The sequence below is a fragment of the Engraulis encrasicolus genome, chromosome 5 (genome assembly GCF_034702125.1).
Source record: "Engraulis encrasicolus isolate BLACKSEA-1 chromosome 5, IST_EnEncr_1.0, whole genome shotgun sequence".
Taxonomy (NCBI): domain Eukaryota; kingdom Metazoa; phylum Chordata; class Actinopteri; order Clupeiformes; family Engraulidae; genus Engraulis; species Engraulis encrasicolus.
The window spans coordinates 46,722,654-46,742,126 of NC_085861.1; the positions used below are offsets into that span (position 1 = coordinate 46,722,654).

Here is a 19,473-nt window from a genome sequence, read left to right on the forward strand (position 1 = left end):
TCTGGCCCAGATCTTGACCAGGCCTGGCAAAGATTTGAACCATGCTGTCTGTCTACTCCGCCATATTTCAGTCTGAGTGCGTGACGCCTGGCGGCGGGTTCTGCTGGATTGCGTGTGAGGTTCACTGGGGCAAGCAGCACGTCTAGGCCAGAGACAGACAACCCCACTTGCTGACGTGGTACGGCTGGGCTGGCTGACATGTGGGTGGGAAAGCATGACACCATCACGGCCCGGGTGCCTTTTGGGATTTCTAAACCTCTCCAGATGACTTGGGAGCCAAGGGCTGGGCTCATATGTGGACGAGGTGAACAGCAGAGCACAACCACACAGAGGTTGAGCAACAGAAGAGAAGAAGAAGTATGTGTTTGCTTTCTGTGAGCTTCAAGGTTGGTTTCAAGCTCTTGTGTTTGTATACAAATGGAATGAATGGTAAACGGACTGCAGTACTTACAGTTTTCTACACTCAAAAGTGATGTAATGTATATGACTAACATACCAGTATGCAGGGGCATTGCTATAGAATTTAAAGGCCCCCTGAAATAAAAAATGTGGGCCCACACACTTAACCTCTCTCTGCTCTGCACCCCCCCCACCCCCCTTTATTTTATTTACTGCCCGTGGAAACCTTGACGGTGTGCATCCTGCTGTTGTACATTTTATATATACTTCTCATCATGAGTTAATTATGTGTCACAGAAGTCTGCATGAAATTATTTACACTACATTTTGAACAACCTTACAATAATGCAAAGCTCAAGTGCACACAGTACACATGTAATAGACATAAAAAAAACAAGTCCAACAACAATACACTTCATAATTGAACAGGGACCATCACTTTGCACATAATAATGCCACGTGATTGAAGATGTGCCTATCTGTCTGGGTGCCGTGGGGGTGTCTGTCTGTGACTGGAGTAGTCGTCTATGTAACACCAACCCCATCAGCGTTCCCCTATTAGTTGAAGTCAGGGAAGCTGACAGGGGACACACACACACACAAAGCAACGGGAGCAGGGAGAGAGGAGGAGCCCCAGAATTGGGTCCTCATTACATTGCATGTATTAGGTGGGGGGTCCTTTAACCCCTTAAGACGCGGCTTTATAAATTTGTAGTTACCAGTAAGGTAATGACCAAGTCGTGGTGCATTACTAAAGGGCCTGTGTTGTGTCATAGTATTGTAGTGCTATGGTAGTTACATTTCAATGACTATTACAGCGTGCCACTGGAGGTACGGCGCGCATTAAGGGGCTACGATGACTTTGTCCCGGGCCCAGCCAAAGCTGTCAACGGCCCTGGTTGCAGTCTCGGTGGTGGCTAATGTGCTGAATGCCAGGGGCCCCCTGAAGCTGTCGCGGCGGATGGGCTTATTTGTCTGGCTTAATTGGGAGCCTGCAGACAGGCCCGTGGCTGTGTGTGCCCCACTTCTGTCCCGTTGTAGACGGCTACAGCTAGTCAGCACAATAGCTACTTCCTATATATCGCTGGTGGTGAGCTCCGAACACACAGTCATTACTAGACCGAGCCAATGACGAAGCAGGCTTTCTATACTAGTGAGTGAAAGTGTGTGTGTGTGTGTGTGCGTGTGTGTGCTTGTGTGTGTGCGCGCGTGTTTGCGTGGAGATTTGTGTGGTAAATGGTGGATTAATTTGCCCTCAGGCACAATAAATAATAAATCACTGACAATGACGTAAACATGAGTTTGTGTTTATTAAGCCATCTTGAGACCTACTAATGTACGCATTATCGTGTCAGCATTACATCACAAATGGTGACATACATCACCAATCTATGGTGGCCTGAGAGACCCAGATGTCACAAATAGTGGTTTTGTTCTCTTCTAAAAAAAAGAACAGTAAACCACTTGTACACCAAAACTGTTACACGCATTTCAGTCTTAATGTTTTAGTGTTTTGACTTTTACCTTTTAACCATTAAACTATTTTTTGCTTAGGTAATGTCTACCCATGCCTAAATTATTGCACTGCTATGTATGTGTGAGTGACTACTCTAAATTTAATTTTGAAGTGAACACCATATTGACACATCGTCCATGTCTGTTTTCTACCATATTTAGAATGTTAGGTTGGGGTGTAAAGATGGTTTCATTCACAGAACACATTTATCAAACCAAACTGAAATGACAGTTGGGGCAGGCTATTTGAAAGCTTGTTATATTACTTGGGGGCAGTCGTGACCATGTGGTTAGAGAGTTGGTCTTTCAATCCAGGGGTTGCCGGTTCGAATCCCCCCTGACCTCTACCTACATCTCCATCCATGGCTGAAGTGCCCTTGAGCAAGGCACCTAACCCCATATTGCTCCAGGGGGCGGCTGTAACCAATACCCTGAAAAATAATAGTTGTAAGTCGCTTTGAATAAATGAAAGTGTCAGCTAAGTGCAATGTAATGTAATGTAATGTAATTATTTGTGGCTAGGTGGATTCACTCAGAGACTCTTCTACTCCTGCTTCAAAGAGATACTGTTTAAACCCTCATTCAAGTATCGTAAGCACTGCCTAGCTGCTGTGCAGTATGATTGTGTGCTACTCACGTAAAAAGGAGAGACTGTGATATTATATTATGTATATAGTATATCATATATATTATACTTTGTATCTAATATATATTTACAGAGAGGGTTATGCACCGGCACTGTACTGCACTGTATGTGGGCTGTATCGGGGTCTGAGTCAGCAGATGGAATAATGGGCTCTAGGCAGAAAGCACAGAAGGCCAAGACGATATTGCTCATATCTAGGAGTTGATGCTCATCTGGGCTGGACTGGGGGAGAAATAGGGCCCGGGCACTTTTGGGTTAAAGGGGCCCCTCATTATTGACGGTGCAGGGGCGCAGAACTGACTCACCGGTGGGCCCTGCACCCTCGTGGGCCCCTATTTTCAGAAAGTAATCTGAAAATAGGGGCCCACGAGGGTGCAGGGCCCACCGGGAAATGCCCACTGTGCAAGATGGCCAGTCCAGCCCTGATGCTCATCAGTGTGTGTCCGTACGGGCGGTGCAGAGTGGTGTGATGAACTGCACTGCACTTCCTGCAGCACAACAGAAGCAGTGTTGCCAGATGTGTCTGATCAAATCCCGCCCAAAAGGTTCTCAAAAACCGCCAAAATGCGCTAAATTCCGCCCCATTTCAACAAATTGCAGTGATTTCTATGGGCACAAAACTGCAGACAATAAAAATGCCGAATGAACATTTTTTTCATTTTTACCCGCAGACGGCCAACCCAAGTAGCCCAATTTGGCGGGTAACCGCCCAATCTGGCAACACTGAACAGAAGATGCAGGAGAGCCACGGGAACATCAGGTGGAATAATGAGAGAGTGGTTGCCATGGGAACTCTTCCTCCTGAAAGGGAACCGAGCGGTATAGGACGTCTAAACGGCACTGTCGGCCATGCAGCTGCTGGGAAAAGGAGGAATTACAATGCACCCCTCTCTCTCTCTCTCTCTCTCTCTCTATCTCTCTCTCTCTCTCTCTCTCATCCAAATGCCATGATTTTAGCTCTACTTATTTTCCTCCCACAGAAAGTAGTGCATCCACACACTAGGGCAGATACAGTACACTCACTTACAGAGACATACTCTCGAGTGTGATCATGCACTCACCTACGCTGTGTATAACACACAAATGTGTAAATACACTGATACACACACACACACACACACACACACACACACACACACACACACACACACACACACACACACACACACACACACACACACACACACACACACACACACACACACACACACACACACACACACACACACACAGACTTTGGCAAAGTGGTTGCCTCAGAGCGGTAGCCATCTGCATAGGCCTACTGCCCACAGCAGCCTGCCACTGTTTGTTTGTTTGCTCCGATTTATTTTTGTTCTTATTTCTATTTCTCTCTGCTTTGGGGACCAAACAGCAAACCAGGCTACGGCAAACACGTTTACCTTACTGGCATAGTGTGTACACACACAGCCCTCGCCACCCTGACAGTGTTGCTGAGGTGTCTGTCCCTCGGTGCCCTGTGAGCACAGATGGAGATGGAAATGGGGATGAGCTGTGTCTTTATTCAGGAGAACACCGATGTACAAAGACATGCATGCCCGCAGGCACGCAGGCACGCATGCACGCATGCACGCATGCACGCATGCACGCATGCACGCACACAGTATACCAGAGTAGAATGTTTTGGTAACGCTTTATTTGAAGCCAATGCATTAAGGCTACACTCATAAAGCTTCATGATGTATTATATATCAACAGTTATAACTACATCTATCTTATTATGTGTTAAATACAAGTGTGTTATTTATGTATTTATATTTATTATGAGGCATTATGCACTAGATGTAGGCTGTAGTTATAACGGTTGATATAATACATCAGGAAGCATTATGAGTGTAGCCATAATGCATTGTGACTAATTATGATGCGCATTATAATTCATTATAAATACACTCATAACGCACTATAGAATGGGCTTTAAGTAAAGTGTAACCTATGTTTTATGTATTCCCATAGAGAGTGGTGATTAACTGTGTGTAGCAGTGCATCACTGCATGCTCAGATCACTGGTCAGCAGGCATGGGAATATACAGAATACATAGAGATAAGGCGATTGAACATGCAGAGAGAGAGAGAGAGAGAGAGAGAGAGAGAGAGAGAGAGAGATGTGGAGATAAAGGGACCGGCAGAAAAGGAGGCAAAAGCTGGAATATCAATAAACCACATCATGTCAACCACATGGGGAAAAAAACATAAGAAGGCAACAAGTAAATGGAAAAGATTGGATGGAATAGAGGAGAAGCAGTGAGAAGATGGAGGAGATGGTTGATGAATGGAGAGCAGGAGAGGGATTTGGGTAGAAGAGTGGAGTCGATGAGGGAGGGAGCGATGGGAATTAGACTGGGGTGAAAGTAGATGGGTGTCCACTAGCAGCGGTGTAACATTCACAGCCAGTGTGCAGTACCGCTAAGGGAATAGGGTTAATGCTGGCCAAAAACACACATTTGAAAAAATTAAGGTATGCTATCTGAGTAGACAACGCATACAACCACACTATGCCATTTTGAGACAAGAAGTGCCTGAAATAGTCATGCAACAGCATTGGGGGAGATCAGTACGTATGTGTGTGTGGTGGTGGTGGTGGGGGGGGGGGTGGAAGGGAATTGACAGGGGAAAAGAGTCAGACTGACTCAGTGAGGAGAGAGGCAGAGCATGAATGGGCAGAGGAGAGGAGGGTGGGGTGGGGGAAGGGGTGGCATGTTTGGAGGACAGAGAAGGGAAGAAGAGGGAAATGGAGAGAGGGAGAGGATGGATGGGGAGGGGAGGGGTGATGAGAGAGAGGGGTAGGCATATGAGGGGAGAAAATGGGGTGAATAGAGGGAATGCATGGATGGGGAGAGGAGCGGTTAGAATGGAGGGAGGGAGGGCATGGAAGGAGGAGAGGAGTTGGGGGGGGGGCACACACGCTTGAGTTGTGGTGCTGTGAGCTCATTCTGGGTGGCAGAATCAGCACAGGCACAGCTGAGGGAGAAGAAGAGAGGGAACAGCAAGAAGAACCGGGCCGAGAGAGAGAGAGAGAGAGAGAGAGAGAGAGAGAGAGAGAGAGAGAGAGAGAGAGAGAGAGAGAGAGAGAGAGAGAGAGAGAGAGAGAGAGAGAGACATAGAGAGAGAGAGAGAGAGAGAGAGAGAGAGAGAGAGAGAGAGAGATGGAAGCAGATAGAGGGATGGAGAAGAGAAAAGAAAAATGGAGGCAATGAAAAATGATAAGGCTGTGTGGTGTATGCAGCAGCTAGGATGGTGATGATACTGTTAGCTACTACTAGCAGAGAGGAATACAAAACCTTCAGCACTACACAAGCACTGCATGAGGGTGATGACAAATGGAGAGAGACATACTCTGAGAGAGAGAGAGAGAGAGAGAGAGAGAGAGAGAGAGAGAGAGAGAGAGAGAGAGAGAGAGAGAGAGAGAGAGAGAGAGAGAGAGAGAGAGAGAGAGAGAGAAAGAGAATGTGAGAGAGGGCACCTAATGATAGGTTCCTGGCGGACATATTTTTCTCAGGGTGATATATTTCCCATTCCGCGCACCCAGCATACCATATGGAAGCTGTGGATGTTCCACATACAGTGCCCTCCATTATTATTGGCACCCTTGGTTTTGATGTGTTTTTTAGCTTCCAATTATTATTATTTTTTTCTAAATAATATGGGACCTTAATGGAAAAAAAGAGAAAAATCCAACCTTCAATACAAGTGCATTTATTCAGTGGGGAAAAAATCCCACATAAAGAAATAATTATTTGACATCAAATAATGTGTATCACAATTATTAGCACCCCTGTTGTTAATATTTTGTACAACCCCCTTTTGCCAACAAAACAGCACATAATCTTCTCCTATAATGTTTCACAAGATGGGAAAAGACAGAAAGAGGGATCTTCAGCCATTCCTCTTTGCAGAATCTCTCTAAATCATCCAGAGACCTGGGTCCTCTCATCTGTACTCTCCTCTTCAGCTCACCCCACAGGTTCTCAATGGGGTTGAGGTCTGGGGACTGAGATGGCCATGGGAGGAGCTTGATTTTGTGTCTGGTGAACCATTTCTGTGTAGATTTGGCAATATGTTTAGGGTCATTGTCCTGCTGAAAGACCCAGTGACGACCCATCTTCAGCTTTCGGGCAGAGGGCAACAGATTTTGATTTAAAATGTCCTGGTATTTCAAAGCATTCATGATGCCATGCACCCTAACAAGGTTCCCAGGGCCTTTGGAAGCGAAACAGCCCCACAGCATCACTGACCCACCCCAATACTTCACAGTGGGTATGAGGTGCTTTTCAGCATGCGCATCTTTCGTGGCACGCCAGACCCACTTAGAGTGTTTGTGTTGCCAAAAAGCTCAATCTTGGTCTCATCTGACCAAAGCACACGGTCCCAGTTGAAGCCCCAATACCGCTTGGCGAACTCCAGACGTTTGCGTTTATGATTGTGGGTGAGGAAAGGTTTTCTCCGTGCATGCCTCCCAAACAGCTTGTTGGCGTGTAGACAGCGCCTGATGGTTGATTTGGAGACTTTGTGACCCCAGGATGCTACCATTTGTTGTAATTCTGTAACAGTGAGCTTTGGAGATCTTTTGATTTCTCTTACCATCCTCCTCACTGTGCGTGGTGGCAAAATAAACTTGGGTCCTCGTCCAGGCTTGTTTACCACTGTTCCAGTTGTTTTGAACTTCGTAATTATTCCTCTCACAGTGGATATGGGCAGCTGCAGTTGAGTGGCAATCTTCTTGTAGCCTCTGCCTGACCTGTGAAGGTCGACGCACATCTGCCTTACTTGTATGCTGTGTTCCTTTGTCTTTCCCATGTTTAAGAGTGGATAAGAGAAATGGCCTCGGTGTCACGTCATATTTATACCCCAGGGAAACAGGAAGTGATGAATTACTAATTAAATGTTCCTACATACTCTGGTAAACTTTGTAAACTACTGTAGAAATGACAGAAATGCTTCAATTATATTTATTTCCTGGGAATTGTTAAGGGTGCCAATAATTGTGGAACAGGTGATTTAATGAAAAATAATTATTTTTTAGTCAGGGATTTTTTTTATTTTCCTACAATTCATTTGAGTTGAAGGCTACATTTTCCTAATTTTTTCAGTGTGACAGTATTCTTCTGCAATAAACACTGAATTTATTTTAAGGCTTTTAACACATCTCAACCAGGGGTGCCAATAACTATGGAGGGCACTGTATATAAATTCATACAGATTAGACATACTCATAGGTTAGTATGTGGGGTTGCTCAGTGCATCCTGTTAGCCCAGGGTTGGAGGGGTGCGAAACACGAGTCACATGTATCACCTCCTTTGCTCCTGATTGGACAATTCTGGAAACAAAGGCAGCTAGTTGTCATCCATATGGAGGCTGACACTATGACGAACAGCTCAGTTTAACAACCAGGTGGCAAAAATAAGAAGACATAAAAAAATTGCCGGTAATACCTGCTTGAAAGGGGTGACCAAAATATTCAGTGACCATGGAATTATGTTGCATGTGTGCACACATAGTTTCATTTGATATTATTTTTATTGTGCATTTTTTTCCCCATCACCAGACCAATGCTGTTAAAACATTAACATCAGTTAAAACATAAGTTGAAACTGATTAACCGACCTACATTTTACTCTCAAATGCAAAATATTTCTCCATGTACTCAAGTACATAGAGAATTATGAATTATGAATTCCTCTGAAGTCATGTGTTTAAGGATCTCAAAGAGGGCATCAGCTTTACGCCCTTCAAGATGATCATAGTCAGCCATCAGTCTATATCTGAAGGGTTTCGTTGCAAAACGGTGTATCCACATTTTTGCATTTTATTATTGGAAATGACTATTCAGAGGTCCTATCACCTTTGAGAATTCTTGCCATTCAAATATTTTAGGAACATACTTTTTACACCTATATAAAATACATTTTGCAAAGCAATGGAATGATAAATACAAAATGTCAATTTCCCAACATTCTACAAATTGGAGATACACCGTTTTGCAACTAAACCCTGTTTATGCGTTGGAGATGTGCCTGACGATGTGGAAAAAGAAGTGAAAGGGGGGTGAAGGGGCCCATTGCACCCATTCAGGGCACAATGAATCGACTTGCATGGCCATGGGGACCTGGGTTTGAGTTTGACCTGCATGGATTCTCGCTACCCCATCTCTATCTCCCACTCTCTTTCTCCTGCCACGATCAATTTAACTGTCTTATCCACAATGAAGGAACATTAAAATAATCTAAAAATATTCTTTGGAAGAAGGCAGCCAGGGCCTCCCTGATGGCCCACGGGTTCACTTCTCTCTCACTTCTACATTCTATAGTACAGCCGTGCCAGCCGGGCAGACACTAGATAAACAAAAAGTGTCAGTCTCACGTCAGGCTAAATATAGAGACATCATCATCTCACACGTGGCGCCAGACAGACAAGTAAGCCGTAAGCAAGGCACCAACATCATGGCACACCATCCTACGCCACATGCTTCTCACCCAACCAACTCTGAGGCAATGCTTCTGCTTTTGACACAGTGACAAGATCACTCACCATGGTGGCAACTTACTTGATGACATGCTGATTTTTGCTCTCATCAGTTTGAGAAATTATGAGTGTAATTGTAATGAATAAACATTTATAGTAATCGTTAACAGTAATTTAATGTAATGTGCAAACTACTAAAATGAAAAATGAATCACTATTATTGTTATTGGTAGGCTAGCCTATGTCTTTAAATTTACACATTGCATTTGCTGGCAGTTCCTAGAATTTCCTGGAATTCTGGGATAAATGCAGTCTCTGCACCCACCTTAGCTAAGTATAATAGCCTAATATAACAATAATAAAAACCCTTGTAAGGTGTTTGGGTCTGTGGGACCCGTTTCCAGGTTTTTTTTTTTGCAAGAGAAAAATAGTATGAATAGCCTAGGCCTACTATTCTTTCACACTGAGATGCACGGGCCTTGGCATATTTTTGTGTGGAAAATGAATTTGTAAATAAATAAGTAGGCCGAAGTAAATAATTGCATTATACAATACTGATCATGAAATATGTGGGGGGAAAGGAGTGCAGAATGTTGTTGAGTCCACAGTTATGCTGTTTAGCGCGAGAAGCGCAATCATGGCTCATTCAGGCTAGGCCTACTGACTTTCTGCTGGCTCCCATATTTCTCTCTTTCTCTGTATCCCTCACACTCATAAACATCCCTCACACCGTCAAAATCCTGGTGATAGCCTACGACAGTGCTTCCCAACCTTTTTTGTCTAATGTACCCCGTAAGCCTTTTCGTTGTGCCATGAGTACCCCTAACTCGCCTACATCGCCTACATCGCCTTTTGTATTCCAGTGTGACTATGCTCCATGTATTTGTTAAAATTAAAATTTCCCAAGTACCCCCTGCAGTGTGCTCGCGTACCCCTAGTGGTACACGTACCCCTGGTTGGGAAACACTGGCCTACGAGGCTTCAACTCGCGTGCTCGAATGAACAAAGAGAGCGTGCATACTCGGCTCTGAATAGGCTATTGAAGTTACCCACGATATGACACACATTGCACAACTATTAGGCCTAGAACCGATAAACGAAAGCAACTTCCGTCCAGCTTACCAAATAGACTACACCATCCTTCACCCACGTAGTTTTGGTGACAGACACGGCTTAATTATTTTCCTCCTAAAAAAAACCCCAACAAAACATAAAACAAAAACAAAACTTTTTTTCTGAATTGGTCAGAGGTTCAGAGGGGGGTGGTTAGCTGTAGGCCTACCAGAATGGCTATCGCATGCCACTGTTTTAACGGCGAACACAATTGCCGAGTTTAATGCATCACAATACAGTAGGGATATCCTAATTTACGAGTTTCTGAATCACGAACGAAGTACATAACCTAACCAGCGATTTGATCTCATCAAAAGACATTAGCGAATAAGACCACAGCAAAAACAAAATGACAACACACATTCAAGATACAAAACGTTTATTATGATTAACATCAAACGTTTAACTCCCCTTGAGACGTCCACAAGTTTTACATGTCTGAATAGCTTAGCCAATCAGATTCTTATAAACACACAATGTGCACGACGGCCGCATTTTCAAGTAGCCTACCAGGTTACCTGCGCGCATCTGTCTGTATTATGACATCATAGCAGCTGATTATCAACGTTCCAAACTGGTAACTGTGATAAACATACGAAATTGATCATTTCTGAAAAGCGTTTCAATGAATCAGCTGTTTTTTGATTTGCGGTGAGTATTTTATTTGTATATTCATATGATGGTAATATATTTATCATAATAACAATAGCCTATAGGCTATTTATCATAACTATGTGCTATACGGCTATAAATAATACATGGGTCACTGCTTTGATTTTGAATTATTAATTGTTTTGATGGAATAGGCTATTTCTCAGTTTGTGTGAGGGTTGTGAAAAAATCTGAAGTAGTTGAGTCTAATTTCCCCCCGGGGATCAAGTTACTCTTTACTATTGTGTAATAATGTACAGATTGGATGGCTATCATTTTTTTTTCTCTAAAACTTGTATCTGTCCCTCTCTCCCAATTTTTCCCCTTCAGATATTTAAGAAGTAAATTAACTTCATGACTGTGTAGAGCCCACTATGGCTCGAGGAGCAGAGGGTGACTGCCCTGAGCAGCACCCCAAGAACAAGAAGCGGAAGCGGGCACGTGCATTGAAGCTCTGGTTCTTCAGTTTGTTCCTGTGCTGCGTCAAAGCCCCCGTTGAGGACACTGTGGAGGTGGGCGTGATCCCCCAGAAGATCCACGGTGTCCCCAACACCACCACCACTGCAACCCCTGACAACCCCCAAAAGGCTCTAACCCGCCAGGAGATTAGGAGGAGGGTGAAGGTGGGAAAAGCCAGGTGGGAAGAACAGAGGAGGAAGAAGAAGAGGGCCTGGTATTCTCGCCTTTTGCCCAAACTGAAAATGCCAAAACTGAAAATCCCCAACATTCCCAAGCCGACCTCTGTTCTTAAGGCCACCAAACTTGTTAGAAAAACTGAGAAACCCACCAAGATGAAGAAAATCCAAGACGAATCGACCACGACTCGACCACACATAGACGACCGTGCTACCAAAGAAGACTCAAGTCCCAAGGAAACTGCACTACAAAACCAAGATGAAAGGCCCAAGGAACCAACAGCAGCACGAAACAAAACTGAGGCCTGCCCAGGGACAGTCGTGGAGAGGGTGAGGAAGGACCCCAAAAGGTTAATAGACCATAATGATCTAGAGAAAACCCTAAAAGCTATGGAGGAGTTAGCGAACCTGGTTACTCGGACAGAGCGTCCCCAGAAGCCTGAGCGTGTCAAAAGAATTGTGACCTTTGAGGAGGCAACTCAAGGGTGCAGCAAGGTGATCACAAGACGACATCAGACCAAGAAGAAAGACCTGCAGAGCCATCTGGAGACAACTCAAGGACGCAGCAAGGTGATTGCAAGAGGAAGAGGAGACCAAACTAAGAAAGACCTGGAGAGTCACCCTCAGCCACCTCAGAAACACCTCAGCCAGCTGCTTGTGGTCATCGTGATGCTCATCTTTGTCTGGTTCTGTGCTAGCACCCTCAGCGGCACTGGAGAAAGTGGTCATTAAAGAGTAACAATCAAACAACACCAGCTGAACGGTCCTAAAAGACCAACAAATGATTAGAAAACTCCAACACCATTTTGGGTCAGAATAAATAACGTCTATTTTTTTAAATCACAAATACAGTCTATTCTCGCTTTGTTTTACCATATCATTAACAGGGATTGTTTGGATGCATCCAGACCAGAGGTTCACTAGTGTGGTAAACCAGTGGGGAAGACCGTAATAATCCTGTTTCTTACCCAGTACAAAAAAACAAAAACAAAAAAAAACCTTGTGGTGTTCCCGCATTTACTCAGCCTTTCCAGTCCAACAGACATCCCCTTCCCCCACCCAGGGTCTATGGCATAGGTCACCCCAGCTCACCATACAACAGATTATGCAGCTGGGATTAAGGCTGCGAAATTACGAGGATGTTTTCATGATTTCGATCTAAAATACCACTCCCCCTCCCCCGCCTTTTCTCTGCTTTTTTTTTTTTGCCTCGACTTGTTTAGTTAACTCATGTGATGCACTATGATAGGACACTGCCACCCACGACTAATTTCACTTGCAAAGACTTCCTGCAACACCCAACACAAATATTAGGAGACATATCTCCAAACGTGTGTAGTTTTTGACACGTGTGACCGCAGAGTAAATCAACATAGATTAAACAATGACAAACTATTAGTCAACCACAACAGGGATCAGTAAACAGCTGAATCAAAGAGAACATGTTTTTTGTTCATTCAGCTGTTCACTGTGTGTGTGTGTGTGTGTGTGTGTGCGTGTGTGTTCACACACTGTTGGGTCATGTGCCAGTGCATTCAGTAATGAGGTTATAATTGACCCATACCCAAATCGAACACAGTTGAAGCCAGGTCATGTTACTTAGTGTTGAGTTGTTGGTGTGGAGAATCACAGATATACTTGTAGAATATATATATAAAAAACAAAAAAGTAATATTTTATTTAGACAGTGATCACGTCTCAATACCAATGCACCTCTTCATGAAAAACAAACAAACTACAAACGTCAGAGAAACAAAGGTTACAGAGTCTACACAAACTTTATTTTCTTAAAAATACATTACCATAAAATAAAAAGTAGCAATAAAAGATATATATGTAAGGGAAATGGGGTCAGAAGGGGGAAAACCACACCAGGAGAATTTTGGTTCCCATCTTGTGTATTTGTTTTTAACAGCCTGGAAAGCACGAGTTAAGGTGTGTTTGCAAGTGAGAGCTTAGTGAGCGAGTCGTGTGCGTTTGTGTGTGTGTGGCAATGCGGCCAGATGTGTGAGCTGTGAATGCGAGCATGTGAGCATCATGCACACATGTGCAGCCAAGTCAATAGGTTAGGCGTGTTGTTAGCACACATCAGGTACGGGTGTATGTTGACCGTGTGTGTGCGTGTGTGTGTGTGTGTGTGTAAAGGGGGGGGAAATGGTACACCTGAGCATATAACAGGAGGACATTCACAGCCTCCACACAGCAGTTAATTTTATTTCTTCGCAGCAGTCATGTGGGCACACGGTAGAGGAGAGAACAAACTAGCGGAAGTGCGAGCGAGGGACGGGAGGAAGAAAGAATAAGAAAAAAAACCAACACAAACTAAAGAATCTAAGACCACGGGAGGGAGTGGGGGAGAAGATAGAAAAGAAAGAAAACAGAGGAGGGGGCTGACGGAGAGGTAGTAGGGAGGAGCGGACAAGAGAGGTAGCAGTTAGAGTGAGAGAGGTAGAAGCGAGGCGAGAGGCGGCTACTAGGTCAGTCTGCAGCAGCTACAGGGAGAGCAGAGCGCTAAGGCTAAGGGCTCAGCGGCTAACAGTGCAACTACAAAGCAGAAGATCCTCCTTCCTTTCAGTGTGACACCTGGCTGAGCTCTCCAAGGGCAGTAAAATGTGTGTGTGTGTGTGTGTGTGTGTGTGTGTGTGTGTGTGTGTGTGTGTGTGTGTGTGTGTGTGTGTGTGTGAGAGTGAGTCAATATGTTTGCTCACTTTGGGACAGTAACAGACATTGTTGTGTCTGTGTGTAGTGCATGTGTAGTCCATAGGATATATGAAGGTTGTGTGTGTGCGCGTGTATGAGTAAGAGAGACCAAAATACTTGGTTTTGCAGCTTGAAGATTCAGAAGTCATGGCATGGCAAGTTAGAGCTAAAAATCAGCATTGATCTCTGCCGTGTGTGTGTGTGTGGAGGGAGACGAATTGGGCAGGTCATCTAGAGGAAACAGCTGGTTTGCGTAACACGCGCACACGAGTGCACGCACACAGACACACACACTTGCAGGAGGGCCAGGCGCTTTAGACCACTACAGTGAACATGCCACAGCAATGTCCTAGAGAGGCAGAGGAGGCTGAAGGAGCAAACCTGTGCGTGCCAGTGTGTGTGTCTGTGTGTGTGTGTGAACAGGTGTCCCTTTGTTGGTGCCCGTTTGTGTTTGTGTGTGTTTGTATGTACTAATGTTTGGTCACAGACAGAAATAACTTTAATTTCCCCATTTACAGTAAGTAACAGTACCGCACACACCTATAACTCTGTAACTCTAACACACACACACACAAACACGGCTCTACTTGACCGGGCACTGAATGGGTACATTGAGCCGTGCACCCCGGGCCTTTCAGCCAGGGCAGAGATGGGCATACTTGAGCAGAGGGGGCACCACTAGCCTGGCACAGGACTCCTCAGCTACAGTGTAATTCTGGATTGCAGGGGTACATGGAGGGAGTGAGGGAGAGAGAGAGAGAGAGAGAGGAGGAGATCGACAGAGATAGAGATCAAGGAACAGAGAGAGAGAGAGCGAGAGGAATAAAGACAAAAAAAAGTACAAAACAAAGGCAAGCATGAAGGCGGACATTTTCACCTTCTTTTGCCTTTTGCATAAACCGTCACCCACTCATAGCATTTGAATTTAGGAAAGAATCTCCTCTGCGATCAGTTCCCAAACCCACTCAGTCCTTCAAGCCCCCTCCATGGTTGCCCCCCTGTGTTAACTTAGCTTATGCAGAACACCACAATATACACATACGGACCGTCACATTACAGGGTGAGGGACCAGTGGGCAGACTAATGGCACCCACCTCTGCTCTTCTCCATGCCCCCCACCACCACCCCTTGGTAGAGTGGGGAAGGGCGAGCACCGCTCCACCAGCTGGAGTCTTGATAAAGGACATAGCCAAGGGAATCAAGGTGGGTTTTGGGGGGGATAAGGGGGAGGTTTAAACCAGTGCTATTGCTGAGCTGGAGAGACAGGGGAAGAAAGCAACTAACGTGGCACCCTTGTCCATAAGCCCTGAGCTAGTAAGAAGAGTATGTGCGCATGAGTGTGTGTGTGTATCGTGTGTGTGTGTGTGTGTGTATCGTGTGTGTGTGTGTGTGTGTGTGTGTGTGTGTGTGTGTGTGTGTGTGTGTGTGTGTCTGTGTGTGTGTCTGTGTGTGTGTGTGTGTGTGCATGTTTTGTTTAGAGGGAAACGGCTTCAAAACAGGGAGGACCCACCCACCAGCAAGGCAGTTCAGTAGAGAGAGTGACAGGGGTCTGTCCACGGGGTTCAGTGTGAGCCAGAGTTAGAGGGAGGGGGGCGGTGAGGGAGGTAAGGGGGTACAGGGGGCAGCTCCTGCTTTCTAAACAAGAGGCTCTAAAAAATAACAACAGTGTGTATGCGAGTGTGTGTGTGTATGTGTGTGCGCATGTGTGTTTTAGAAATTATTAGTTGTCCCCAACGCGGGGCGGCACAGTTGCTTGAGGTCCAACGGGGGCTGGCGGCATCCCATCAGGTGGAGGTCCGGGGTCTGAAGACGAGGAGAAGAGGAGGAGGAGGAGGAGGAAGAGATGTGTTATTATACACATTCTAACCCATGAAACACCTTTCACTGAGCCAAATAAGCAATGCAACAACACAAAACAGCCATCAGATCAGACTGCAAGTATGTAGATAAAAGACTGCACCGAAACGAGACATAACACCAGGGATCTAAATTAACACCAGCCAAATGCTGGTGAAAAATCAGTTTGGCTGGTAGCAAAGACCAACTTACCAGCCACTTTGACCCATTAGTGAATGTGTGTTTGGCTGTTAACATTTTTCATCACCAGCTAAAATGACTGGTAGATCCTAAAGTTGATTTAGAGCCCTACATAACACCAACACACAAAGACACATGCGCACACACACCTCCCCATCACCCCACACTCATAGCATTGGATGTTATGGATGCTGGTTGGGGAGTGGGAGGAAGGGGATCGTGGAGATACCTACACATGCCGTTGGGGGCGCCAGGGTGTCGAGGCCCCATCATGGGGGGCATGCCGCCTTGGGGGGGTCCGCCAGGGGGAGGGCCGGGCATCATGCGGCCCGGCATCGGCTGCCCTGGGCCTACCATTGGTCCTGCGGGAAGACAGACAGGCAAGCGGGCCAATCAGATGTGGGGAAGAGGAGGTGGAGTGGGTGGGGTGTAGTGTGACTAGCAGGTGTAACAGTGATGGTGTGGATGAACACCTCCATATATGGTGAAAAAAAATGCCCAAGTGAATGAGTCTCTGTGCCCTACTTGAGAAAATACATGCTCACACATGCATGAACATTAACACATGAAGCACACGCGCGCGCACACACACAGACACACGCGCGCGCACACACACACACACGCGCGCACACACACACCTCTGAATTAAACACATGAGCCTGGGGACAGAAAACTCATTAATTATAAAAGACAGTGAAGGAAAAAAAGCTATACACACGCACGCAGTCAACCATCGCTCACATGACACTCTCTTCGACGCTCAGAGCTCCAGATTTTACTAAATATATGAGTCCTCTGAATGAACCACCATCTCTTTACCAATACCCTACATTAGATCACACAACTCCATCCCCCACAGAGGAACACCCCCGTTTGGAGTTTCTTGTTTTTTTTCCCTCCCTTTGGCTCCTTGCCTTGAATTCAGGAAGGACAGTGGAGAGGTGACAAGAGTTGGACTCTAGGACCGGCTGGATCGCAGCCTGGGTCCAATGTGTGGCCCTGGCAGTCGCAACAACGCTCGTAGACGGAGCTTGATCTGTCAAACTTCCCCACAGACGGGGAATTCTCTAGCCTAGCGCAGCCAGACCCGTACAGCAAAAAGCTGTACCAGGGTCTAGGAGAGCTGGGCAGCAGTGTGGGCGGGATAAACGGTTGCTTCAGCACTCAACGTCACGCAATTGGATGGCAAACAACCAATCCCCACACACTTCTGTGTAACGTCACAGCTGTCTCGTACACGCGACACGCCCCTTTGTAGTTGAAGCGGCAATTTCGAGCCGTCGTAGCAGTGAATTCGTGTGATGACCACAGCCACAAACAAGTTTCCTAATAAATCGTGTTTTCACTTATACAGTTCAAAAACGCATCGTTTTCAACCACATGGCCCTCCTTGATCAATCAGCGAAATGTCGAGCAATTTGGGGCTTGTTAAATGGTTATATGTATGATTGTTGTCAACATGGCATGTTCGGTGTTAGCTAGCTAGCTGTATACCCATAACTAATACATGGCTAGCCGCTAGGTCGGTAGACCAGGTGTCATTCCCATCTATTTAGTAAACGACTTACAGACTTTCAAAGCTCCCAAATGTCTCGTTTTTAATGACATGGATCTTATTAGAATTTGGGGCAGGCATATAATACAAGGCTGGATACCTAGCTCTGCTATTGACGACAGGTTAGCTAGCCACTAGCGAGGGCCTCTTTGTAGGTGAAGCGGCAACTTCCAGCCGTCGTAGCAGTGAATTCGTGTGATGACCACAGCCACAAACAAGTTTCCTAATAAATCGTGTTTTCACTTATACAGTTCAAAAATGCCTCGTTTTCAACCACATGACCCTCCTTGATCAATCAGCAAAATGTCGAGCAATTTGGAGCTTGTTAAACGGTTATATTTATGATTGTTGTCAACATGGCATGTTCGGCGTTAGCTAGCCAGCTACCATAACTTTCCCTGATTGTCGCTCCCAACGCAGGACGCTCCCCGGTCAGCTCGCTCCCACTAGCCATACTATCGATCCCACCGCCATATAACGGAGCTAATTATCTTTTTGATGTTAGTTTTTTTGTTTCTAACCCTAGTTTTTTTCTAAGACTAACCCTAACCTAACCCTAACCTGGATACCTAGGTCTGTGTTGTTGACGACAGGTTAGCTAGCCACTAGCTTGGTAGACTCGGTGTCATTCCCATCTATTTAGTAAGCTACTCAAAGACTTCCAAAGCTCCCAAATGTCTCGTTTTTAATGGCATGTGTCTTGTTAGAAATTGGGGCAGCAATTTCATTCTACACCTACAGTAGTGGTCTGATAATAACGTGTGACTATCTGGTTCTGTAAAATGCTCAACTTAGCTTACCGAGCTAGTTTAAAACATCGAATGATCAAATGGTAATGTGTTGAGATCTATTTGTGCCCCATAAGTTCATGGTGTATTATTACATCAATCCATGTCAGCCACGAAATGTATTATCATCCAGGCTTTTTAAATTAAGTAAACACTTTCGTGCTGTACGTAGCACGGACGGACACCATGCTTCTTCTTAGAAAGTTTCCTGTTTACTAGGTAGCCCGGCCCCCCTCGCGATTTGATTGGCCCTGTCATCGGATAACTTTCAGCCTCGCAAAACGACCGGGATCCGCTAGACTGCCCCGGGGAGCAAATTCAATTTGCGGCCGGTCGCTAGGGGCGTCTAGATTTCTAGGCTAGGAATTATCAGGCTTTCTCTGGACTTTTCTCTGAACAGGAAGAGCTCGCAAGTTGGACACTGTGATTTACATACATGGGCAGGGCGTAGATTCGGACTTAACAGGGGCACTTGGATCTTTACAAGGACTAAAAACGCTGTCACTTGCCACAACAACCCCACAGGGTTTCCCACCCAAACTTCTATACTTTTGCCAACCTGTCTCCCTAAAGCTCGTCCCCCTGTAGGTAGTACTACAGTTAGAGATGACTGATAAGGAAGACACCGTTCATAAGGAGTCTCTTCCAGAATCAATATGATGCAAAGTTCTGTGAGCTGCATGTCTATGAGCTGCCATGGCCCTTCTAAGAGACTAGCTCAGAATGGAGTTCAATGGAAATGCCTATTTAGACTTAACCTGTTCCACTGCCATGACCTAACAGTAGGGCACTGGGTTACTATGCCGGCGACCCTGGTTCGACAACGGCCTAGGTCATTTGCTGATCGTCCCCTATCTCTCTCTCCCACTCACTTCCTGTCACCATCTTCAACCGTCCTATCCAATAAAGATTTAAAAAAAGTCCTAAAAATCAGTGACAAGTGGTATTTGCTT

The 19,473-nt window shown here is 45.5% G+C and overlaps 1 protein-coding gene across 3 annotated transcripts in view; it reads right to left on the reverse strand.

Moving 5' to 3' along the window:
• Positions 1 to 13,199: 13,199 nt before the first annotated feature.
• The window catches only part of smarcc1a (SWI/SNF related, matrix associated, actin dependent regulator of chromatin, subfamily c, member 1a), a 31,182-nt gene continuing 24,908 nt past the window's right edge, over positions 13,200 to 19,473 (reverse strand). For all 3 annotated transcript variants that reach the window (XM_063199584.1, XM_063199583.1, XM_063199582.1), the window contains exons 27-28: positions 16,411 to 16,539; positions 13,200 to 15,943 (exon numbers count right to left, since the gene is read on the reverse strand). In XM_063199584.1, coding sequence (XP_063055654.1) covers positions 15,861 to 15,943; positions 16,411 to 16,539 — 212 coding nt within the window. In that variant the 3' untranslated portion in view covers positions 13,200 to 15,860. The remainder of the gene's footprint in view (positions 15,944 to 16,410; positions 16,540 to 19,473) is intronic.